Source organism: Camelus dromedarius, chromosome 24, assembly GCF_036321535.1.
Source record: "Camelus dromedarius isolate mCamDro1 chromosome 24, mCamDro1.pat, whole genome shotgun sequence".
NCBI classification, from domain to species: domain Eukaryota; kingdom Metazoa; phylum Chordata; class Mammalia; order Artiodactyla; family Camelidae; genus Camelus; species Camelus dromedarius.
In genome coordinates this window covers 918592-937415 of record NC_087459.1, presented here as the reverse complement: position 1 = coordinate 937415, position 18824 = coordinate 918592, and the positions used below count along the sequence as shown (strand labels likewise).

Below are 18824 nucleotides of genomic sequence, written 5' to 3'. Positions count from 1 at the left end.
GGGATGAGTCTCAGTGGGGGGCCTGAGCAGCCCGAGTATTTTCGGGTGTTTGCTTGCCCTGCCCCTTAGTGGGGACTGTAATTTGAATGTCAGAACATACAGCTGGAAAGAGCAGGGAAGTCCTGGGTTTAGGTCCCCAGTCTGTCACGTAGCCTTGACCTTGGGCAATTTATTCTTTTCTCTCCACCCCGTACTTCGTCATCCAGAAAATGGTGCCAGTAGCTCAGCCTTCCCAGCATGGCAGTGGGTACTGACGCAGTGAATATAAAGCAGCCAGGCACGTAGTAGGTGCTCAGCGCCATAAAGGAAAATGTAATTTCCCTTCTCTGTCCTTTGTTCAACCTGAGTAGAGTATAAATACTAATTTGATCAATCGATAATTATAAACAATTACATAGAACAAAGGAGGAAAATCTTTATTTCTCAATACATCTGCAACCACTGCGATTAAAGCTGTTATTTTGACTGGAAAACTAAGAAAACATGATAAAATTACAGAGACATTTAAGCAGCCACGGTCTATGCAGGTACATTTATTAAGGGAAATTTTAAAGATAAATGATTAGGATTGCTTTCAAAATACGTAAAAATAAAAGAGATTAAAATTAATCTAAACACGAAAAGGTACGCTCAGGCTGGCTTGGTTCCCCCCCAGGATCTGTCAGAGTTCCAGGGACAAGTACAGCTGCTTCAGCCTCGGCTGGGCCAGGAGAGAGACGGAAGCCATGGTAGGACTGGAGCAGGGATGATGGGGAGGGAAATTCCTCAGTCTGTCCACCCATCCATCCCACGCAGCAGATATGTATTGTGTACCTACTATGCCCTACTGGGCACCATTTCAGATCCTCGTAGTTCAACAGTGAATAAAACAAAGTCCTGCCCTCATGGACATTCTAGTGCGGGAGACCGACCTTAAGTGAACAAGTAAATACATGTATGTCAGGTAGTAATTAACTACAGAAAAAATAAAACAGGAAAGGGCACCCTAGGGGGTGTGTTGGGGAAGGGGCCTGGTGGGGATGTGTCTGTATGGTTGGGGAAGATTACAAGGATAGCTAGACAGTGTGGACACTTCAGGGACTGAGTCAGGTGGCAGAAACAGCAAGTGCAAAGGCCCTGAGGCAGAGCATGCTCAGCCCACTTGAGAAACTGCAAGGAAGCCAGTACAGTGGGAGCAGAGTGAATTGAGTGTCAGAGGTGAGGTCGGGGAGGCGATGAGGACAGCCACATCACAAAGGGCCCTGTAGTCAAAGGAGGTCCCTGGCTGCCACTTGGAGTGAAATGGGGGCCCTCAGAGGGAAAGAACTCTGTTGTGAGTGATGACGTGGGACCAGAAAAGAAGCAGGGAGGCCGGCAGGGGACACTGTGGTCACTGAGATGGGGGAGATGGTGGCTGGCTCAGACTGGGAGGGGCCGTGGTGAGCTGCAGTCAGATTCTGGAAGTATCCTGAGAGCAGTGCAGACAGGGTTTGCCAATGGGTCAGTGCGGGTGTGAGGGAAAGAGAGGTGTCGGGAGGGCACCAAGGTTGTTGGTGGGAGGAACCAGCAGAAGAGAGTTGCCGTTTCCAAAGTGGAGATGGTCAAGTTCCTCAGGGGAGTCAAGGGGTGGCCTTGGACGTGTTACCTTTGCTGTGCTTGTCAGACACCTGGGTGGAGCCGGCGAGTGGGCCCTGAGTCTAACAGCCTGGAGTTCAGGGTGGAGGGCTGGGCTGGGAATAGAATCTTAGCAGTCATCACACGTGGGTAGCACTTAATGCCACGAGCCTAGGGAGTGAGGATGGAGCCCTGCACATCCACCTTGTAGAGGCTGGCACCTGAGAGGGACCAGCCAAGAAGACGGAAGAGCAGCAGCAACCTGGGCGCTCCGGGAAGGATCCAGTTACAGATGACAGGGGAGCGAGCACCAGGCAGGAGGGCAGGCGGACAGGGCCGGGGTCTTCACACCCAGAAGATCCTCTGAACTTTGTCCTGGAGGCTGTGATGAGGGCAAAGGCAGCCCTGAGCTTGAGATGCAGCCGTGTGGGTCCTGTGGCAGTGCCCCTCTGAGCCCCAGCTGTAACAGGACACTAATGTCCATCTCAGTAACAGTCCTCTGAGCCTCTTGGTCACGCTGCAGAGCTGTGGTTCCCCGTTACACCATTCAGTGCCCAGTCTTTGGCCCTTGAGAGTGCCCAGCAGTCCCCAGATGCTGCAAGGAGCACTAGGAGAGAAGTGTGGTATGATGGATGAGACTGGCACAGTCTTCTTCCCATGAAGCCAATGCCTCATCGTCTCTCCATCACCCAGGCAAGGAGCACACTCTGCCTCAGCCTGGGGTCCCATTGTCTTCATTCTTTTCCGAATGGTACCCTTGACTTGTGAATGAAGCAGTGGTATCAACAGGGTTACGCTCTCCTGGGGCCACGCTCTACATCTTCAGCTTCCAAGCCAGTGAAGGTCTCTTCTGAAACCAGGGCCCTGGCACGGTTGTCCAGGGCAGGGTACTTCTAAGGGCAGTCTGGTGACAGGCGAGGAGCCCTGGCAGGAGCAGGAAGAAGGCCCACTGGGCAAAGGAAGGGCTGCACCTGTCTTTGAAAAGCTGGAGGAAAACCTTGAATGCCTCATGTCGCCTCTCTGAGCCTCAGTTCCTCACCTCTCAAATGGGTGTATTGCACTAGGGACCTCTGAGACCCTCTCTAGTGCCCTAAGTTACGCAGGTTTGAGGTTTGGCAGTGGATTAGATATCCTGGCTGCTTTACCAGCCTGGTGGGCTCCTTGGGGGAGGTGGCTTCAACCCCTAAGTGGCTTTACTTCCGCTGTATTGAATCAGCACCCCAAACGCTCATCCATTTGGGTCCACCTAGGGACCACCCACATGTGTGCCTTCCCAGGCGACCCTGTGGCTGACGCCGTGGATGAAGCCCAGAGGTGACAGTCAGCCTGCTTGTCAACACCGTGCTCCGGGCAGGCACTGCTGGTGGAACAGGGTTGCATCTAAAGATGAACTGACTTGTGGTTCTTATCAGACAATAACAAGAGTAATCATAGTAATGGTAGCTGTCATTCATGGAGAACACCCCCATCTCTGAAACTCTGGGATCTGCCTTTTCTATGGGTCCTCAACCCGGTGACATCGCTACTGTTGTTGTGGCTGTTTTACAGGTGAGCCAGCAGAGGCTCCCTAGATTAAGGGAACGGCCTGAGGTTCCAAAGCAGACCCCGCTAACTCCAGAGCCCAGGCCTTCCTGGTCCCTGCTGTAGCTCCTCTTTGTAGGGTCCTCCCCAAAAGTATATGAGGGCGGTTGTGTTGCATCACGGCTAAAAGTAGCATTGGGGCTGCAGCCTGTGATGCCTGCTCCATATATAGGAAGAGGGTGGCAGAGAAATTGAACAGAGAGAAATCGCTCCTTTCATGCCTGACCTAGAAAGGCCACTACCGACAGCGCGGAAGCCACATCTTGGTTGGCCCCTTTCCAGGGAGGAGCAGTGGCCACAGCCGCCATCAGCTGCTACTCTGGGCTGGTCCCAGGCTGGCTGCTTTCCTTACTCTTTCTCAGTTCTTCTTTACAAAACGCTCGCTACTTCTCACTATGAGAGGTGACCTGGGCTTCCTGGGCGGGCCCAGCATAACCATTAAGGTTCTGAAAAGCAGAAGAGGGAGGCAGAAGAGCAGCCCGTGTTGGCATGATGTGATGAGGCAAGGACTGGTCCTGCCCTTCCTGGCTTTGGAGATGGAAGGGGCCATGAGCCAAGGAATGCAAGCGGCCTCTAGAAGCTGGAAAAGGCAAGAAAATAGATTCTCCCCTAGAAGTTCCAGAAGGAACGCAGCCTTGCCGACACTGTCACCAAACCTGGACTTGGGTTCACTCACCGATGTGCAGTAAAGCCAATCTAATGACACCAGGTCATGGTGGAAAAGTACAGTGTTTATTGCAGGGCGCCAAGCAGGGAGAATGGGCAGCTCACGCTCAAAAGACCTGACTCCCGGATCGCTTTAAGGGAGGGTTTTTAAAGGCAGTGTGAGGGAGAGGCTGCAGGGGGCATGATCGTGCACAGTTCTTGGACTGATTGTTTTGAGCATCATCAGTCTTCTGTTCCAGTAGATCTGGGGTCTAAGTGCTTGCAGTCAGCAGTTTTCATCTGGTGGATGTCTGCTTCCTGTAAAACCAACTTAGGAATGTATGGCCTTTATATCCCTCAGAGACTAGGAGTTCAGTGACTGCTCTGGTGCTGGTTTATAGTCTAAATTGTTACCAGTTTCCTGGCCTGGGAGCTGTTCTTTGTTTCTACATCTTCACATTTACTCATCAGTCAGTCTCGAGCCAGCCTTTTGAGACTCAAGGGACGCCTGGGAGACTAAGGCAAAAGCCTTCTGCTTCACAGGACAGGGACATGGGGACTTGTATACAGGCTCAGTACCCCCTTTTCTTTGACATCTTCCACCCTGAGGACAAGAAAGAGAGTAAGATTTTGGATAGAGAGGTTGATCATAAGCTCGGCAGAGGAACTCGGTATCCACTTCTTGGTTTGAGCCCAGTGAGGCCCATCTGGGACTCGGGACCTCCAGAACTCTCAGAGAATATGTCTGCCTTGTTTTAAGGCACTGCATGTTTGGTAACATGTCACAGCAGCCAGCGGACACTAATACAGCGCTGCTTCCCCTCTGCCCGGGGACATGCTGTCTCCCCTGCTGGGTCCCCTTTTGAAATCGTCTACCTTCCAAGGCCCCAGTTCGGATGTCACCATCTTTGTGACTGGCCCCGTGTGCCCTTCCCTGCATCTCTGTGGCAGGTAAGGTACTTTTCACCGACAGCACCATCATTGTCTGGCCCCTACAGGAGTGTAGGGACAATCGGTGACAGTTTGTGTCTCTTCTGACCTGTGTGCCTTGAGGGCAAAGCCCTCTGGGAAATGACTCTGTCTGGCGCCTCCTGTCAGCTCTCCATCAAGTTGGCTTGAATTAGTCTCTTCTCCCTTACTCCACATGAACTCACCAGGCCAGTGTGCTCTGCCCAGGCCCCCATCTGGTCCCAGTGCACTAGGGCATCCTGCAGGAGGGCGAGGCAGCAGGCCCTGGCCTCTGCGGCACTGTCTGTGCGAGCCTGCTCCCCAGCTGCTCCCCAGCTGGACCTGGTGGGGCTCTGGGTCAGAGGGTGGACCCGCCGTGTTCCTGGTCCTGCCCAGTTCTCTCTCAGCTCCTTGAGTCTCCAGCCAGGGTCCTGGGTGTGCATCCTGCAGGTGCTGGCATGCATTTGGGCAGCTGGGGGTTTGCAGGTGCCTGCAATGGGCCAGGTGACTGGGGAAACCACAGAAAAGATGATAGCTGAGTCCCTGCCTCCCTGGCACTTTTGGTCTGCTGGAGGCAGCAAAGAAATCGAACTGGTAATTCTAACTACAGGCAAGGGGTCAGGGGAGAGTTCTCCAAAGAAGGGACAGTTGGTCAGGTGAGGACATCTGGGCCGGCATGCCGACATGGAGCCAAGCGGGGGCTGGGGGCACAAAGGAACAGATGATGGAACGTGCTGGAACTCACCGCCACACTTGCAGCTGGCTTTTCATTGCAGCATTTTGGATTTATGTTAAATGATGTTATTTCTTGGTGACAGGGCAGGTGGAAAATCCTGGGGTCAAATTTTGACCTTTGATATGACATTTCTCATCATCATCACCTTGTTACTGTCTGCTGAGCGTCTGCAGGCCAGGCCCCTTCAGGACGCTTTGCATCAGTGTCTTTTTCGATTCTCCCCCGTGGCTGATGAGGGCTGGAGGGCAGTGCAGCCTTCGCCCCGGGGCCCAGGCCTAACGCTGGTGCCTCTGCCTTCCATGGTCTCAGCACTCTTGACCCCCGCACGTCTCCCTGAAAAGAAAACAAAGCTGCTTACGGCAGCTTGAGGCAGCCCCGGTGCCCGGCATCTGGGCATCCTGGATGCTGTTCCAGGGGCCAATGGAGTCACCTGGCAAAATCTGTTCCAGCATTTAGCTCGTAATGTGTCGGGTGATTAACAGATGGCTGATTTCTGTTTGCATCAAGTGCTCACAAAAGACAAAGGCCCAGCCCCAGTCCCTGCGCTTGGGGCCAGCGGGCCCTGCCGCCTCGGTTTTGTGCAGCCACTGATGGACGGACACAGCTGCGACCACACAGCCACAGAGTTTAGAAAAGGGGTCAGAAAACTGTGGCCTACGAGCCAAGTTCCCCCCACTTCCCGTTTTTGTAAATGAAGATTTATTGGTGCTCCCGTGTATTTACAGACTGTCTGAGTAGCTGCAACGGCGACCAGAGGGCGTGCGAAGCCTGAAATGCCTGCTGTCAGACCCTTCAGAGAGAAAGTTGGCCCACCCCTGGACTCGAATACTGGGGCCAGTGTATGTGTAGTGACACGGAAAATCCGCAGGGTACACCGTTAAGAGGGAAAAGCAAGATGTAGCCCCGTGCACAAATGATCATTTTTAGAAGCAGCAAATGAGATACATGTCTACGCGGTGCATGTACGTACACGTCCTCACACAGATGCGCATGCCGGCGTGTGTGCTCTGTGTGCAGGGGACAGCTCTAGAAAGGCGCATTGAAGAGTCACCTTGGAGGAGGCAGCTAGGGAGACGCACTTTTTATATGTTTCCTCTGCGTGCTTTTTCATTTTGCACCGCTTCGGTGTTCTTCATTCAAAAAAAATTGAAATAAAATAACTTCTGTCAAAAAGTATGTTGAGGCCTAAGAATTAAGAGAAGGAAGGTGGAGGAAGGAATATCTTTTGCTTTATTTTCTTTACCTTTTTCAGAAAGATGGAGCTACTATATCTTTTTTTCTTTTTTTAATGGGACCTTTTTTTATTTGAATGATATTTTCATAACAGACCCTTCCTGGTAGTGGAAGGAAGCCTGCAAGAGAAACTCAGTTTGCCAGTTATATTTAGATGGAAGTAAATCTCCAGTTGAAACTGTAGAGGTGGAAAGGCTCGGGGCACCGTGGGCAATGGTCTAAGTGTGTCTCCATCTCAGGCCGAGTGACCTGTGCTCGTAAGTGGGTGCAGCCCGGTGCGGGGGGAGGGCGTCCTCATCTTCCGGGGGTGAGGCCTGAGCTAGTCTGGAATGATGAAGCCAGGGGCCACAGCTGCTAGAGAAACGTGGGAAAATCCCCAGTGCCGTCTGTGAGCCTCTCCCGCCAGTGAAGCTCCGTGCGCTGTGCTCAGATTTGCTCTCTTCCAAGGATAGTTTAAACTGTTTCTCCAGAGAGACTTGACGCTATCAAATGTTCATCCAGTTGGCCAACCCACCAAAAACCCGCCTTTGAGATGCAGGGAATTGTTCTTTTTAGCTGGTCTTTTAATTTGCAGCCCTCAGCCCTGGACTGCACAGCGGTTCACCTGGAGCGCTTCTGAAAAATACCGAGGCCCTGCCCAGTGCAGTGCCGCACTTGGTGGAGGGAGCCTGGCCTCATCCACAGGCTGCAAGGAGCTGGGGTTTGTTCAGAGTGCAGTGGGCAGCCTCTGGGGGCGGTCATCAGGGCAGTGTGCTGGGATCAGCCTTCTGTTTTCAGAAGCTATCTACACCTGATCAGAGGTGATGGTTCTAAGGCTGGCTGTGTGGTGTGGGCTGGGCCTTGGGGTGTCAGCCAGTGCGGTCGCAGACATCAGACTCACGGTTCTGTGATCTTTCTGGGATTTTTCGAATCCTTAGTGCACAACTGCAGTTCTTTCCAGGGATGATGCTAGAGGAGGGAGACCTTTCAAGACCACGGTTGCCTGGAGCTACCCACCCGGGCTGTGCAGGGAGGCGACACTGAGACAGCGGGCAAATAGGGATGGAAATGCAACACGACTGGAGACAGAGGAGACGGAGAAGACAACTCGGTCTTCTCTGAGCTTGCTGGGAAGGTGAGCAGCTGAACTGGTTACAGGCAGATCCAGTCCCTGAGAAACAGCTCAGACTCACTCGTGCTGGGCTCTGCCCCAGGCTGGCTCAGGCTCTGGGTGGCTTGGGCCGGGCCCGCCTGGCGTGGACTCACCATCCCTGTGCAGAAGGAAGGAACCCAGTGAAAGTGTCCCTTGGGGGTCTCCAAGCAGCAGCTTATGACAAGGCAAACCTGGCAATAATGATCATTAAAGAAATTTAAATAGATGATGAGAGAGGAGCTGTGGAGATTTGGGGGGAGCATGGAAAGGCTCATGTAAGGCAAGTAAATTCACAAATTGCTGAATCTCCCCAGAACCCTGCAGGCCTTCTTTCTTCTGCAAACGCCACGCTGTCATCTGCCACTTAGCCCAGAGGATGAGAAGAGGGGCCTGGGCTTGTGTCCCGCCCTGTCACACAGGACACGAGTGATATCACACGGGTCCCTGCAGCTCTGGAAGGCACACTCCACAGTAACTTCTTGAGTTTCTGCATCTAAAACAAAATCCTCGCCTCCCAGGGTTGATGGGAGGGAGAAATAGATACAGTAACAGTGCTGAGCCCTGCACCTGACACACAGCCAGCCCTCGGCAAACGCGCCTGTCACAGCTACACGTCATCGCTGTCACCACTCTCTTCCAGGCCACATCACCAATATCCATGGCGTTCCGTGCACAGAGTGCCTTGATTTAAAAGGACATCAGATTTCAAAGGAGGTTTATCTAGGAAGTAACCCTTTCATATTGAAAGACTGACTGCAAGAAATGCCCAGGGAAAATGGGGAAACCTGCGCTCCTGCACTGCCAGTGGCCCTCCACGGAGGGCGGGGTCCGAGCTGTCTCTGGTCCCTTCTCCCCACCTGTGCGTACGTGCTCCGCTTTCTCCCCACGTGAGCCTGTGTCCCTCTTCTTTACCCCCGCCTGACTATGGCTCTCCTGTGTCATCTAGTTGTGGGCTCTGGGGTCAGTCTGTACTTCCCAGACCAGCCTCTGCTTCATACTCGCTTGGGGGACCCTGGGCAAGTGACTTAGCCTCTCCACTTCACTGTCCACATCTGTGAAACAGAGGTGATGACCGCAGCCCCTCCTTCACGAGGCTGGTGTACAGATCATGTGAGAACTTGTATAGTTTTCAGCCCAAGACTTGACAAGCAGTGGCCTTCTTTAATCCACCTGAAGAGTTAAATCTCTGAGTGCCTCTTGGGGTCAGGGGCTTTGGGGACCCAAAGAAGAACAAGACAGAGTCCTACCTTCAGAGAACCCTTGGTACTGCCGGGGCCACTTCTGGGTCACATCTGGATGGTGATACTCTGCAGACCCAGGTCAAATCAAGGGGCAGGAAAGAGAGGAAATGCTGCAGAGGCCTCCTTCCACAAATGCCCAGGATGCACTTGGCAGGGAGGAATCTTACTGGATGTTAGCGGAGTGACAGGCAGTGCATGGGGAGAATTGGATCCCCACCAGGTGGTCCTGAGCCTGAAGACGTGCATACGGTGAAGTCGAAGACTGTATTGCCTGGTACAACTTGACCAGCACCGTCTCCCATACTCCCCCAAGCCCCTGATGTGGGGGAAAGGCGAGGCCTCCCCCTCCCACCCCACAGACCTGAGGGCACAAGACGGAGAGAGGGCAGCCCTTCTCCACGGTCTGCACATCCTGAAGGCAGAGCTCAGTTCTCACAACTCCTACAAACACAGACTTCATCAGGGAGCCAGGTACCAGAGGACAGTGGCCACATCTTCTGCAGATGGCTGCTCAGCCCCAGCTGTGTCCCAGGGTCCAGCAGAGCAGCAGGCGTGGCCCATGCGAAGCCACCTTCCAAGCGCAAAAGGCAGCTCCCAGCAAATGGAGTATTGACCGGCTGTCTAAAGCCACTTTATAAGTGAAATGAAGAGCAGATCTCTCCCCGTGGTCATTTTCACTGACGGGTGGTTGAGACCATCGGATCAATTTCACCTGTGTGCTGGGGATGGGGACGCCATGGCAGTGTGCCCCAGAGGCTTATCAAAAAGAATGGTTCTCCCTAGGGCTCCCAGCAGGGGCTGCTTCCACAGACGTGGCCTCCCTTGGCACCTGGATGGTGGCCAGCAGTGGGGAGAGATTGATGAGACTGGCGAGTTTCTGAAGTAATGATGAATGTGTCTCAGGCATAGAAGACCAGGCAGGAAGAGAGGGCTCGTTGCCTTGGCTCCAGTCCCCAGACCTGCAGGAGAGGAGGGGAGGCGTGATGGGGACACTTGGGCTGTCTCCTGGGCAACCAGCGGGTCTCGAGTGGCTGTTCGTCCACTGCCTTCCAGCTGAGGGCCCAGGCCCAGCCAAGCTGAGCGCCAGGTGCAAGGTGTCAGCCATGGGGAAACAGCGTCCCCAGAGAGCTCCCCACCTCTGTGACAGCAAGTCCCTATGGCCCAGGACAGCTGGCATCTTGTGGGTTTGGGGAAGGCAGACTCTGTGTCATTTTCTCCCTGGTTTCCTGCCCACTGGTTTGAACTGGGTTTCCAGGACTGTCCCCTCCTGGACCCAGAAATGACTCCAGCAGCACCAGACCCAAAGGACAGGACAGGACTCAGTTATGACCTGAGGACAGTTTTCTCAGAGGGAGAATGAGCCACACTGGAGGTTGGCCAAAGCCAAGTTCAGAAGCAGGTGAAGGACGGGGACATATCCTAAGCACCCCCTGTGGTGCCCTGCTCTGTCCTAGCGCTGAATGTCATTCCTCAGCTGTGTCACACAAACCTACCAGAGACAATCCTGTGACATCCTTCCTCCCTTTTTTTTAAGTGCGTTTTTTAAAAATTGAAATACAGTCAGTTACAATGTGTCAGTTTCTGGTGTACAGATCAGTGTTCCAGCCATGCATATACATACATATATTCCTTTTCATATTCTTTTTCATTAAAGGTTATTATAAGATGTTAAACGTAGTTCCCTGTGCTACACAGAAGAAACCTTTTTAAAATCTATTTTTATATATAGTGGCTAACATTTGTAAATCTCAAACTCCCAAATTTATCCCTTCCCACCCCCTTTCCCCTGGTAACCATAAGATTGTTTACTATGTCTGTGAGTCTGTTTATGTTTTGTAGATAAGTTCATGGTGTTCTTTTTCTTTTTCTATTTAAGATTCCACAAATGAGTGATATCATATGATACTTTTCTTTCTCTTTCTGGCTTACTTCACTTAGAATGACATTCTCCATGTTGCTGCAAATGGCATTATTTTATTCTTCTTCATGGCCAAGTAGTATTCCATTGTGTAACTGTACCACAACTTCTTTATCCAGCTGTCTGTCGATGGATATTTAGTTTGCTTCCATGTCTTGGCTATTGTATCTAGTGCTGCTATGAACACTGGGGTGCAGGTGTCTTTTGGAATTAGAGTTCCCTCTGGATATATGCCCAGCAGTGGGATTGCTGGATCATATGGTAAGTCTATTTTTAGTTTTTTGGGGAATCTCCATACTGGTTTCCATAATGGCTGCACCAAACTGCATTCCCACCAGCAGTGTAGGAGGGTTTCCTTTTCTCCACAGCCTCTCCAGCATTTATCATTTGTGGACTTTTGAATGATGGCCATTCTGACTGGTGTGAGATGATACTTCATTGTAGTTTTGATATGCATTTCTCTGATAAGTAGTGATACTGAGCATTTTTCATTGCCTATTGGCCGTTTGTAGGTCTTCATTGGAGAATTGCTTGTTTAGGTCCTCTGCCCATTTTTGGATTGGATTGTTTGTATTTTTGTTATTAAGTTGTAGGAGTTGTTTATATATTCTGGAGATTAAGCCTTTGTCAGTCACATCATTTGCATATATTTTCTCCTGTTCCACAGGTTGTTTTTTGCTTATGGTTTCCATTGCTGTGCAAAACTTTAATTAGGTTTAATTTGCTTTAATTAGGTCCCATTTGCTTATTTTTGCTCTCTTTTTTATTGAAGTATAGTCAGTTTACAATGTTGTGTCAATTTCTGGTGTATAGCACAATGTTTCAGTCAAACATGAATATACATATGTTTGTTTTCATATTCTTTTTCACCATAAGCTAATACAAGATATCAAATATAGTTCCCTATGCTATACAGTATAAAGTTGTTTATCTATTTTATATATACCAGTCAGTATCTGCAAATTTTGAACTCCCAATTTATCCCTTCCCCTCCTTCCCCCCTGGTAACCATAAGTTTGTTTTCTATGTCTGTGGATCTGTTTCTGTTTTATATATAAGTTCATTTGTCTTTTTTTTTTTAGATTCCACATGTGAGTGATATCATACGGTATTTTTCTTTCTCTTTCTGGCTTACTTCACTTAGAATGACATTCTCCAGGGAAATCCATGTTTCTGCAAATGGCATTATTTTATTCTTTTTCATGGCTGAGTGGTATTCCATTGTATAAATATGCCTCAACTTCTTTATACAGTCATCTGTCATTGGACATTTAGGTTGTTTCCATGTCTTGGCTATTGTAAATAGTGCTGCTATGAACATTGGGGTGCAGGTGTCTTTTGGAATTAAGAGTTCCCTCTGGATATATGCCCAGGAGTGGGATTGGTGGATCATATGATAAGTCTATTTTTAGTTTTTTGGGGAATCTCCATACTGTTTTCCATAATGGCTGCACCAAACAGCATTCCCACCAGCAGTGTAGGAGGGTTTCCTTTTCTCCACAGCCTCTCCAGCATTTATCATTTGTGGACTTTTGAATGATGGCCATTCTGACTGGTGTGAGGTGATACCTCATTGTAGTTTTGATTTGCATTTCTCTGATAATTAGTGATATTGAGCATCTTTTCATGTACCTCTTGCCCATTTGTATGTCTTCATTGGAGAATTGCTGGTTTAGGTCTTCTGCCCGTTTTTGGATTGCATTGTTTGTTTTTTTGCTATTACGTTTAGGAGCTGTTTATATATTCTGGAGATTAAGCCTTTGTCAGTCGCATCATTTGTAAATATTTTTTCCCATTCTGTAGGTTGTTGTTTTGCTTATGGTTTCCTTTGGTGTGCAAAATCTTGTAAGTTTAATTAGGTCCCATTTATTTATTTTTGCTCTTATTTCTGTTGCCTGGGTAGACTGCCTTGGGAGAACATTGCTAAGATTTATGTCAGAGAATGATTTGCCTATGTTTTTCTTCCAGGAAATTTCTTGTGTCTTGTCTTACATTTAAGTCTTTAAGCCATTTTGAGTTTATTTTTGTGTATGGTGTGAGGGAGTGTTCTAACTTCATTGATCTACGTGCTGCTGTCCAGTTTTCCCAACACCACTTGCTGAAAAGACTGTCTTTTCTCCATTGTATATTCTTGCCTCCTTTGTCGAAGATTAATTGACCATAGATCTGTGGGTTTATTTCTGGGCTCTCTGTTCTGTTCCATTGATCCATATGTCTGCTTTCCTGCCAGTACCACACTGTTTTGATTACTGTAGCTCTGTAGTATTGTCTGAAGTCTGGGAGGGTTATTCCTCCAGCTTAATTCTTTTTCTTCAATATTGCTTTGGCAATTCTGGGTCTCTTGTGATTCCATATAAATTTTAGGATTGTTTATTCTAGTTCTGTAAAAGATGTCCTGGGTGATTTGATGGAGATCACATTAAATCTGTAGATTGCTTTGGGTACTATGGCCATTTTAATGATACTGATTCTTCCAATCCAAGAGCATGGGTTATCTTTCCATTTCTTTGAGTCATCATTAATTTCCTTAATCAGTGTTTTGTAGTTCTCCATGTACAAGTCTTTCATCTCCTTTCAGATTTATTCCTAAGTATTTTATTGTTTTGGATGCAATTTTAAAAGGGATTGTTTCTTTACTTTCTTTTCCTGCTAATTCATTGTTAGTCTAAAGAAATGCAACTAATTTTTGTATGTTAATCTTGTATCCTGCTGCTTTGCCAAATTCTTTTATCAGCTATAGTCGTGTTCGTGAAAGTGCCATTTTTAAAACAGCCTTATTGAGTTCACATACCGTACAATTCACCCCATCTTAAATACACACAAATCAATACTTTTTAATATATTTACAGATACCTGCAACAATTACCACCTGTCAGTTTTAGTACATTTTCATCACTTGGGAAAGAAAGCCCACATCTCCCTTGCTGCGAGCAACCACATGTTTGCTTTCTGTCTCTAAGGATTGCCCTGTTGTGGGTGTGCACACGAACTGAATCATGATATGTGGACTTTGAGTCTAGCATTTCTCAGCACAGTATTTGCAAGGTCCATCCATGCTGTAGCTCAGGGAGGAGGCAACATTTTCTCTCGCCTCCCTCAGGGTTTTTCAGTTGGGCCTGAATCAAAATGACTTCAGACGGAACCACAGGAGACATACATCCATGTTTACAGAAGTGTCACGTGACACTGGAGCCTCATAAGGAGGTGACAACCCAAAGCCATGGCCCGGCCAAACCTTCCTGCTCTTCTCTGACCTGATTTTATATCGGGTTGAACAGAGCGAGTTAGTTGTGGAAAAGTAACTAAACTATATGAGACCAAAGGAAGGCAATTTTTTTTTAACAAAATCCATTTGTACAGAAGTCTCTCTGCCTCGTCTCCTCGTCCTCAGTGATAAGAATGTTACTTTCTTTCTGGTACAGGGAGGAAAGACATCTTTCACATGGGAACTTCATCTCCTGCTTCAGAGGGGAAAAGAAGGGGGAAGGTCAGATTGTTTACTTGCATTTGCTGCTTTTCAAGTGCCTTTAACCCTAAAATAGTCAGTATGCAGGACAGCATTTTGGGGAGGGGGTGGAATATTCTGCCACCGTCAGATGTATCAGGGCTTCGATCTTTTTCTGGCTGAGTAATATTCCACTGTATGGGTGGACCACAGTTTGGTTCTCCTTCCTCCCACCCACACTTGAGTGGTTTGTACTTTCTGGCTGTTGTGAACGATGCTCTTGCAACATTCATGTGCTCGTTTCCGTGTGGACGTGTTTCCATTTCTCTTGGGTCTATGCTGAGAAGTAGAGATGCCAGGTCCTAGGGTAACTCTGTGTTTTATCATCAGAGGAGCTGCCAGACTGTTTTCCAAAGCTGCACTATTTAACGGTCCCTCCAGCAGTGTAGGGGCTTCTGACTTCCCCACCTCCTCGCCCGCATTCTTTATTGTCTTTTTGCTAGCAGCCGTCCTAGTGGGGGTGAAGTGGTGTCTCACCATGGTGTTGATACACATTTCCTGACCGCTGATGGTGCTGAGCATCCTGGCATGTGCTGATGGGTCACGGGCACCTTGTCTCTGGAGAAGTGGCTGTTCAGATGCTTTACCCCCTTGATTTTACTGTGATGTGACCTCTTCTTACAGTCCCAGGGAGTGTCAGTGACCAGTCCAGGTAGTCAGCTTGTAAATGACAGTCTAGCCAGGGAAGGGGACGAGGTCACTGTCTCCTGGGAGACCCAGAGTGAATGAGAGGTGTTCATTCCTGCTGAAGAAGCAGAGACTTAAAAAAAAAAAAAAAAAGCCTTTCTCAGTCAAGTTTATTGAAGTAAAATTTGTATGTGGCAAAATTTGCCTTTATTACATAGTTCTGTGAGTTTTGATAAATACGTGGAGTCACGTCACCCCCGCCAGGATACAGAACAGCCTGTCTGGCCCCTGGCATTCCCTAGTGCCCCCTGCGTAGTCAGCCCCGGGCGCCCGCTGCCGTGTCTCCTGTTGGGGTAGTTTTCCCTTTTCCAGAATGTCACATGAGTGGAATCAGATGGAGTGTAGCCTTTGAGCCCGGCTTCTGTCATCTAGCATAATTCTGAGATTTATCCTTGTTGCCAAGCACACACATTTTGAAGGAGAGAACACTCACTCAGTATTGGAGGTGGCAATTGAACCCGGGGTGATATATAGGAATTTTAAAAATTTAGTAATATGCATTAAATCCATGCTTATGGATATTTTTGTATAGGCCAAAGTAACCTAAAAATAAAGGTAAAGACAAATCTTGGATAGTACATAGGAAATATGGGGCGGGCAGTGGAAAGCATAAAAGATGATAAAAGTAGAATCTGGGAAACACTGTTTGCATGTTCTGATCACAGCTCTGGGCAGGGTGACTGTGGGCACCAGAGCAGCCGCCGCCTCCATCACTGACCCTGGTACCAGAGGGGCTTCAGGATCACCTGGACTGTTGCCGGTGAGAGTCCTGTTTGTGGGGCTGGAACCCAGCCCAGAAGGCGTGTCCTCCAAGTGGAAAACGGACAGCACTGTAGTAAGATCACCCCTAACCTAAGTGCAGTGTGTACTCAAAGCAGTGGCTTTTATTCTGAGATTTTATAATTTTATTACTGTTATGTTAATGTCAGTGGCCGTGCAAAGCAAGGGTAGTTGGGTTGTGTTCATGTGCATTATGTCTTTAGGTGGCAGGTTTAGCAACCTCATGTGCTGAGTTCTGCTGCCGTCATGTGGTCTCACCACAGGCTGTGTGCACACCTCCAGAGGAGCATTTTGTAAAACCCAGGGACCGGGCGTGTATGTGTCATCTCGAGGCCTTCTCGGGGCCTGCGTTGCCTGGCAGACTTGGCCCTTTCCTTCCTGGTCCTCCGCTGAGCCTTACTCCGCCCCTGGGACCCTCCCCGCCCCCGGTTCTCATGCTGTGTAGTCTCTGTCTGCTCATTTATTTGGCCCTCTCTCCCTCCACCACCCTCACCCCGGTCTGAGCAGCTTGAAGGTAGAAATAGACTCCTGCTTTGATCTCCAGGGAAGCTGTGGTTTGGTTTGGTCTTCATTGCAGGATGTCCAAGATTTTTCTGTCCTTGTTCACAGACATACCTTAAGGCCAAACATCCACCTGTTTGCTCACTTATTTCTTTAAGCGGCCTCCAAACATCCCTGCCAAACACCCGTTTCTTTCCTATCTCTGTAGAGTGTTAGGGCCTGTGTTCTGGAAAGACTAGTCTGGTCTCTTCAGAGAGGGTCCTTCCTCTGCCTCCAGGTCAGATGTAAGACTTGAGTTGTGTTGGAAAGAGGAATGGGAGGTCGCGTGGTGTATTTCTGTAGTTTGTGAAATCTTTGTAACAGCCTCTGCCCTCTTCCCTTGATATACTGATGCCTCTACCATCAAAGTTCTTAAGATTTGGCTTGCCAGCCTTTGCATCTTTATTTTAGTGATCTCGGGGCCTTGAAAGAGCCAAATCTATTCCTGTTGGTAACAAACTCAATGTGTGTTGAATGACGTATGAACAGTAGGCAGGGCCAGTATTATCCCCTTTTCACAGACCGGAAAACTGAGTCTTGGGGAGGTTGTGTATCTTCCCCCAAGGTCCTAAAGTGTCTAACTGAAGGCACCAGCTTTTCTGACTTTAAATATTACTCCATGCAGCCTTAGGAAATCCATTCTTATGGTGGAAGTGGGGCCTTTCTTGCCTCCACACCTGCAAAATTGGGGTAGACGTAGCTTCTGCATTAAAACGAATCGGGAGGATCAGGACCGTAATTTTACCATGCTCCCTGGTTCCGCTCCTGCCCAGACCCAGAGCCACAAGCCCACTTTGTTATAAAAATGCCAGCTGGAGCAAAGAGCTTCTCAGGGGCCTGATTTCTCTCTGTGGGGCCGGGTAAGAAAGGGCACCATCTTCCTCTAGGTCTCACTAGTGCACAAGGCAGGGAGTCAGTGGCTGACAAAGGCTGTGAGCGATGAGAATTGGAGTCTGAGGATGTGAGATGTGGTGGCTGCACTGAGTCTTAGTGTATTATTTAGGGCTGTCCTTGTAAACGTGAGACCTTTCCTGGAAGCTACCTGTGCACAGCCCTAGGCTCTGCTGATGGACCTCAGTCCTGGGGTGCATGTGGCCTTGGCCCTGGCTCTCTCCTAGAGGGAGGGGACCCAGGGAAGATCCCAGGTGCCCTTCGCATTCAGAGCATCCCTATCTTTTCCTCCATCCACCCCAGACCCCTGCCTCCTCTAAGTAAATACTTATACACAAGCCCATGCTTTTGGATACTGCTGGTAAACCATGTGCGGCTGGTTAAGAGCATGGCCCTCATGTTGACAATATATTGTACAGGTTTCTAGAACTCGTCTTAACTGAAACGTTGTCATGCACGTTGGTTAGTAACTCCCCTCTTGCCCCTCCCTCAGCATCTAATAACCACCATTCTGGTCTTTGGTTCTCTGAGTCTGACCTTTCAGATGCCTCCTACAAGTGGAATCACACAGTCATGTCCTCGTGCCTGGTTTATTTCACTTTGCATACTGTCTTCAGCATTCACCCCTGTTGTCACATACGTCAGAGTTTCCTTCTTTTTTAAGACTGAATAATACTCCGTTATATGGATAGACCACTGTTTTGGGGGCGTTTTTTTGGATGCATTCATGGAAACGTACGTTGTCTGCACGTCTTTGCTTTTGTGACTAGTGCTGTGCTGAATGTGGGCATGCACCTGTCTCTTCCAGACCCTGATTTCTGTTTGGCATGAATGCCCAGAGGGAGGGTTACTGGACCATCGGGTAGTTCTATTTGTAATTTTTGAGTCCCCTCCCGGTACTGTTCTCCCCAGCCGCTGTACCATTTTACACTCCCACCAACAGTGTGCAGGGGGCCCACGTTCTCCACGGCCTCACCAACGCTTGGCGTCTTTAATGATGGCCGTCCTGACAGGTGTGAGGTGATCCCTTACCGTGGTTGTGGTTTGCATCCCTTCTATTAAAAAATGGGGCTAAGGACCTGAAGAGACATTTCTCCAAAGAAGACACACAAATGGCCAGCAAGCGCACAGAAACACTAGTTTTTGACCTACGAGAAGGGAATTACCTGCGCCAGTGGCGCTCCTCGCTCCTCTCCTGCTCAGCTTTCAGCAGAACCAGACCTGTCGATCCATCTGATAGTTACCGTGGCCTCCTGCTCCCCCTGGACTTTCTGCAGCTGACATCCACTCGCTGTGTCCCCATCCACACCCATCCTCCGGCAGCCTCACCGCCACCTCCTCCCCTCCTGTGTTTCTAGGAATTATTGCCGCGGCCTCTGCCCGAGTCCTACCCT

General features: G+C 49.2%; 2 protein-coding genes across 5 annotated transcripts in view; one reads left to right on the top strand and one right to left on the bottom strand.

The window, feature by feature from the left end:
• SNX29 (sorting nexin 29) overlaps positions 1-18824 on the top strand; it is a 591891-nt gene that overhangs the window by 566330 nt on the left and 6737 nt on the right. The window lies entirely within an intron of this gene.
• The window catches only part of CPPED1 (calcineurin like phosphoesterase domain containing 1), a 182282-nt gene continuing 178530 nt past the window's right edge, over positions 15073-18824 (bottom strand). The window contains exon 4 of the mRNA XM_064478173.1: positions 15073-15292. Coding sequence (XP_064334243.1) covers positions 15189-15292 — 104 coding nt within the window. The 3' untranslated portion in view covers positions 15073-15188. The remainder of the gene's footprint in view (positions 15293-18824) is intronic.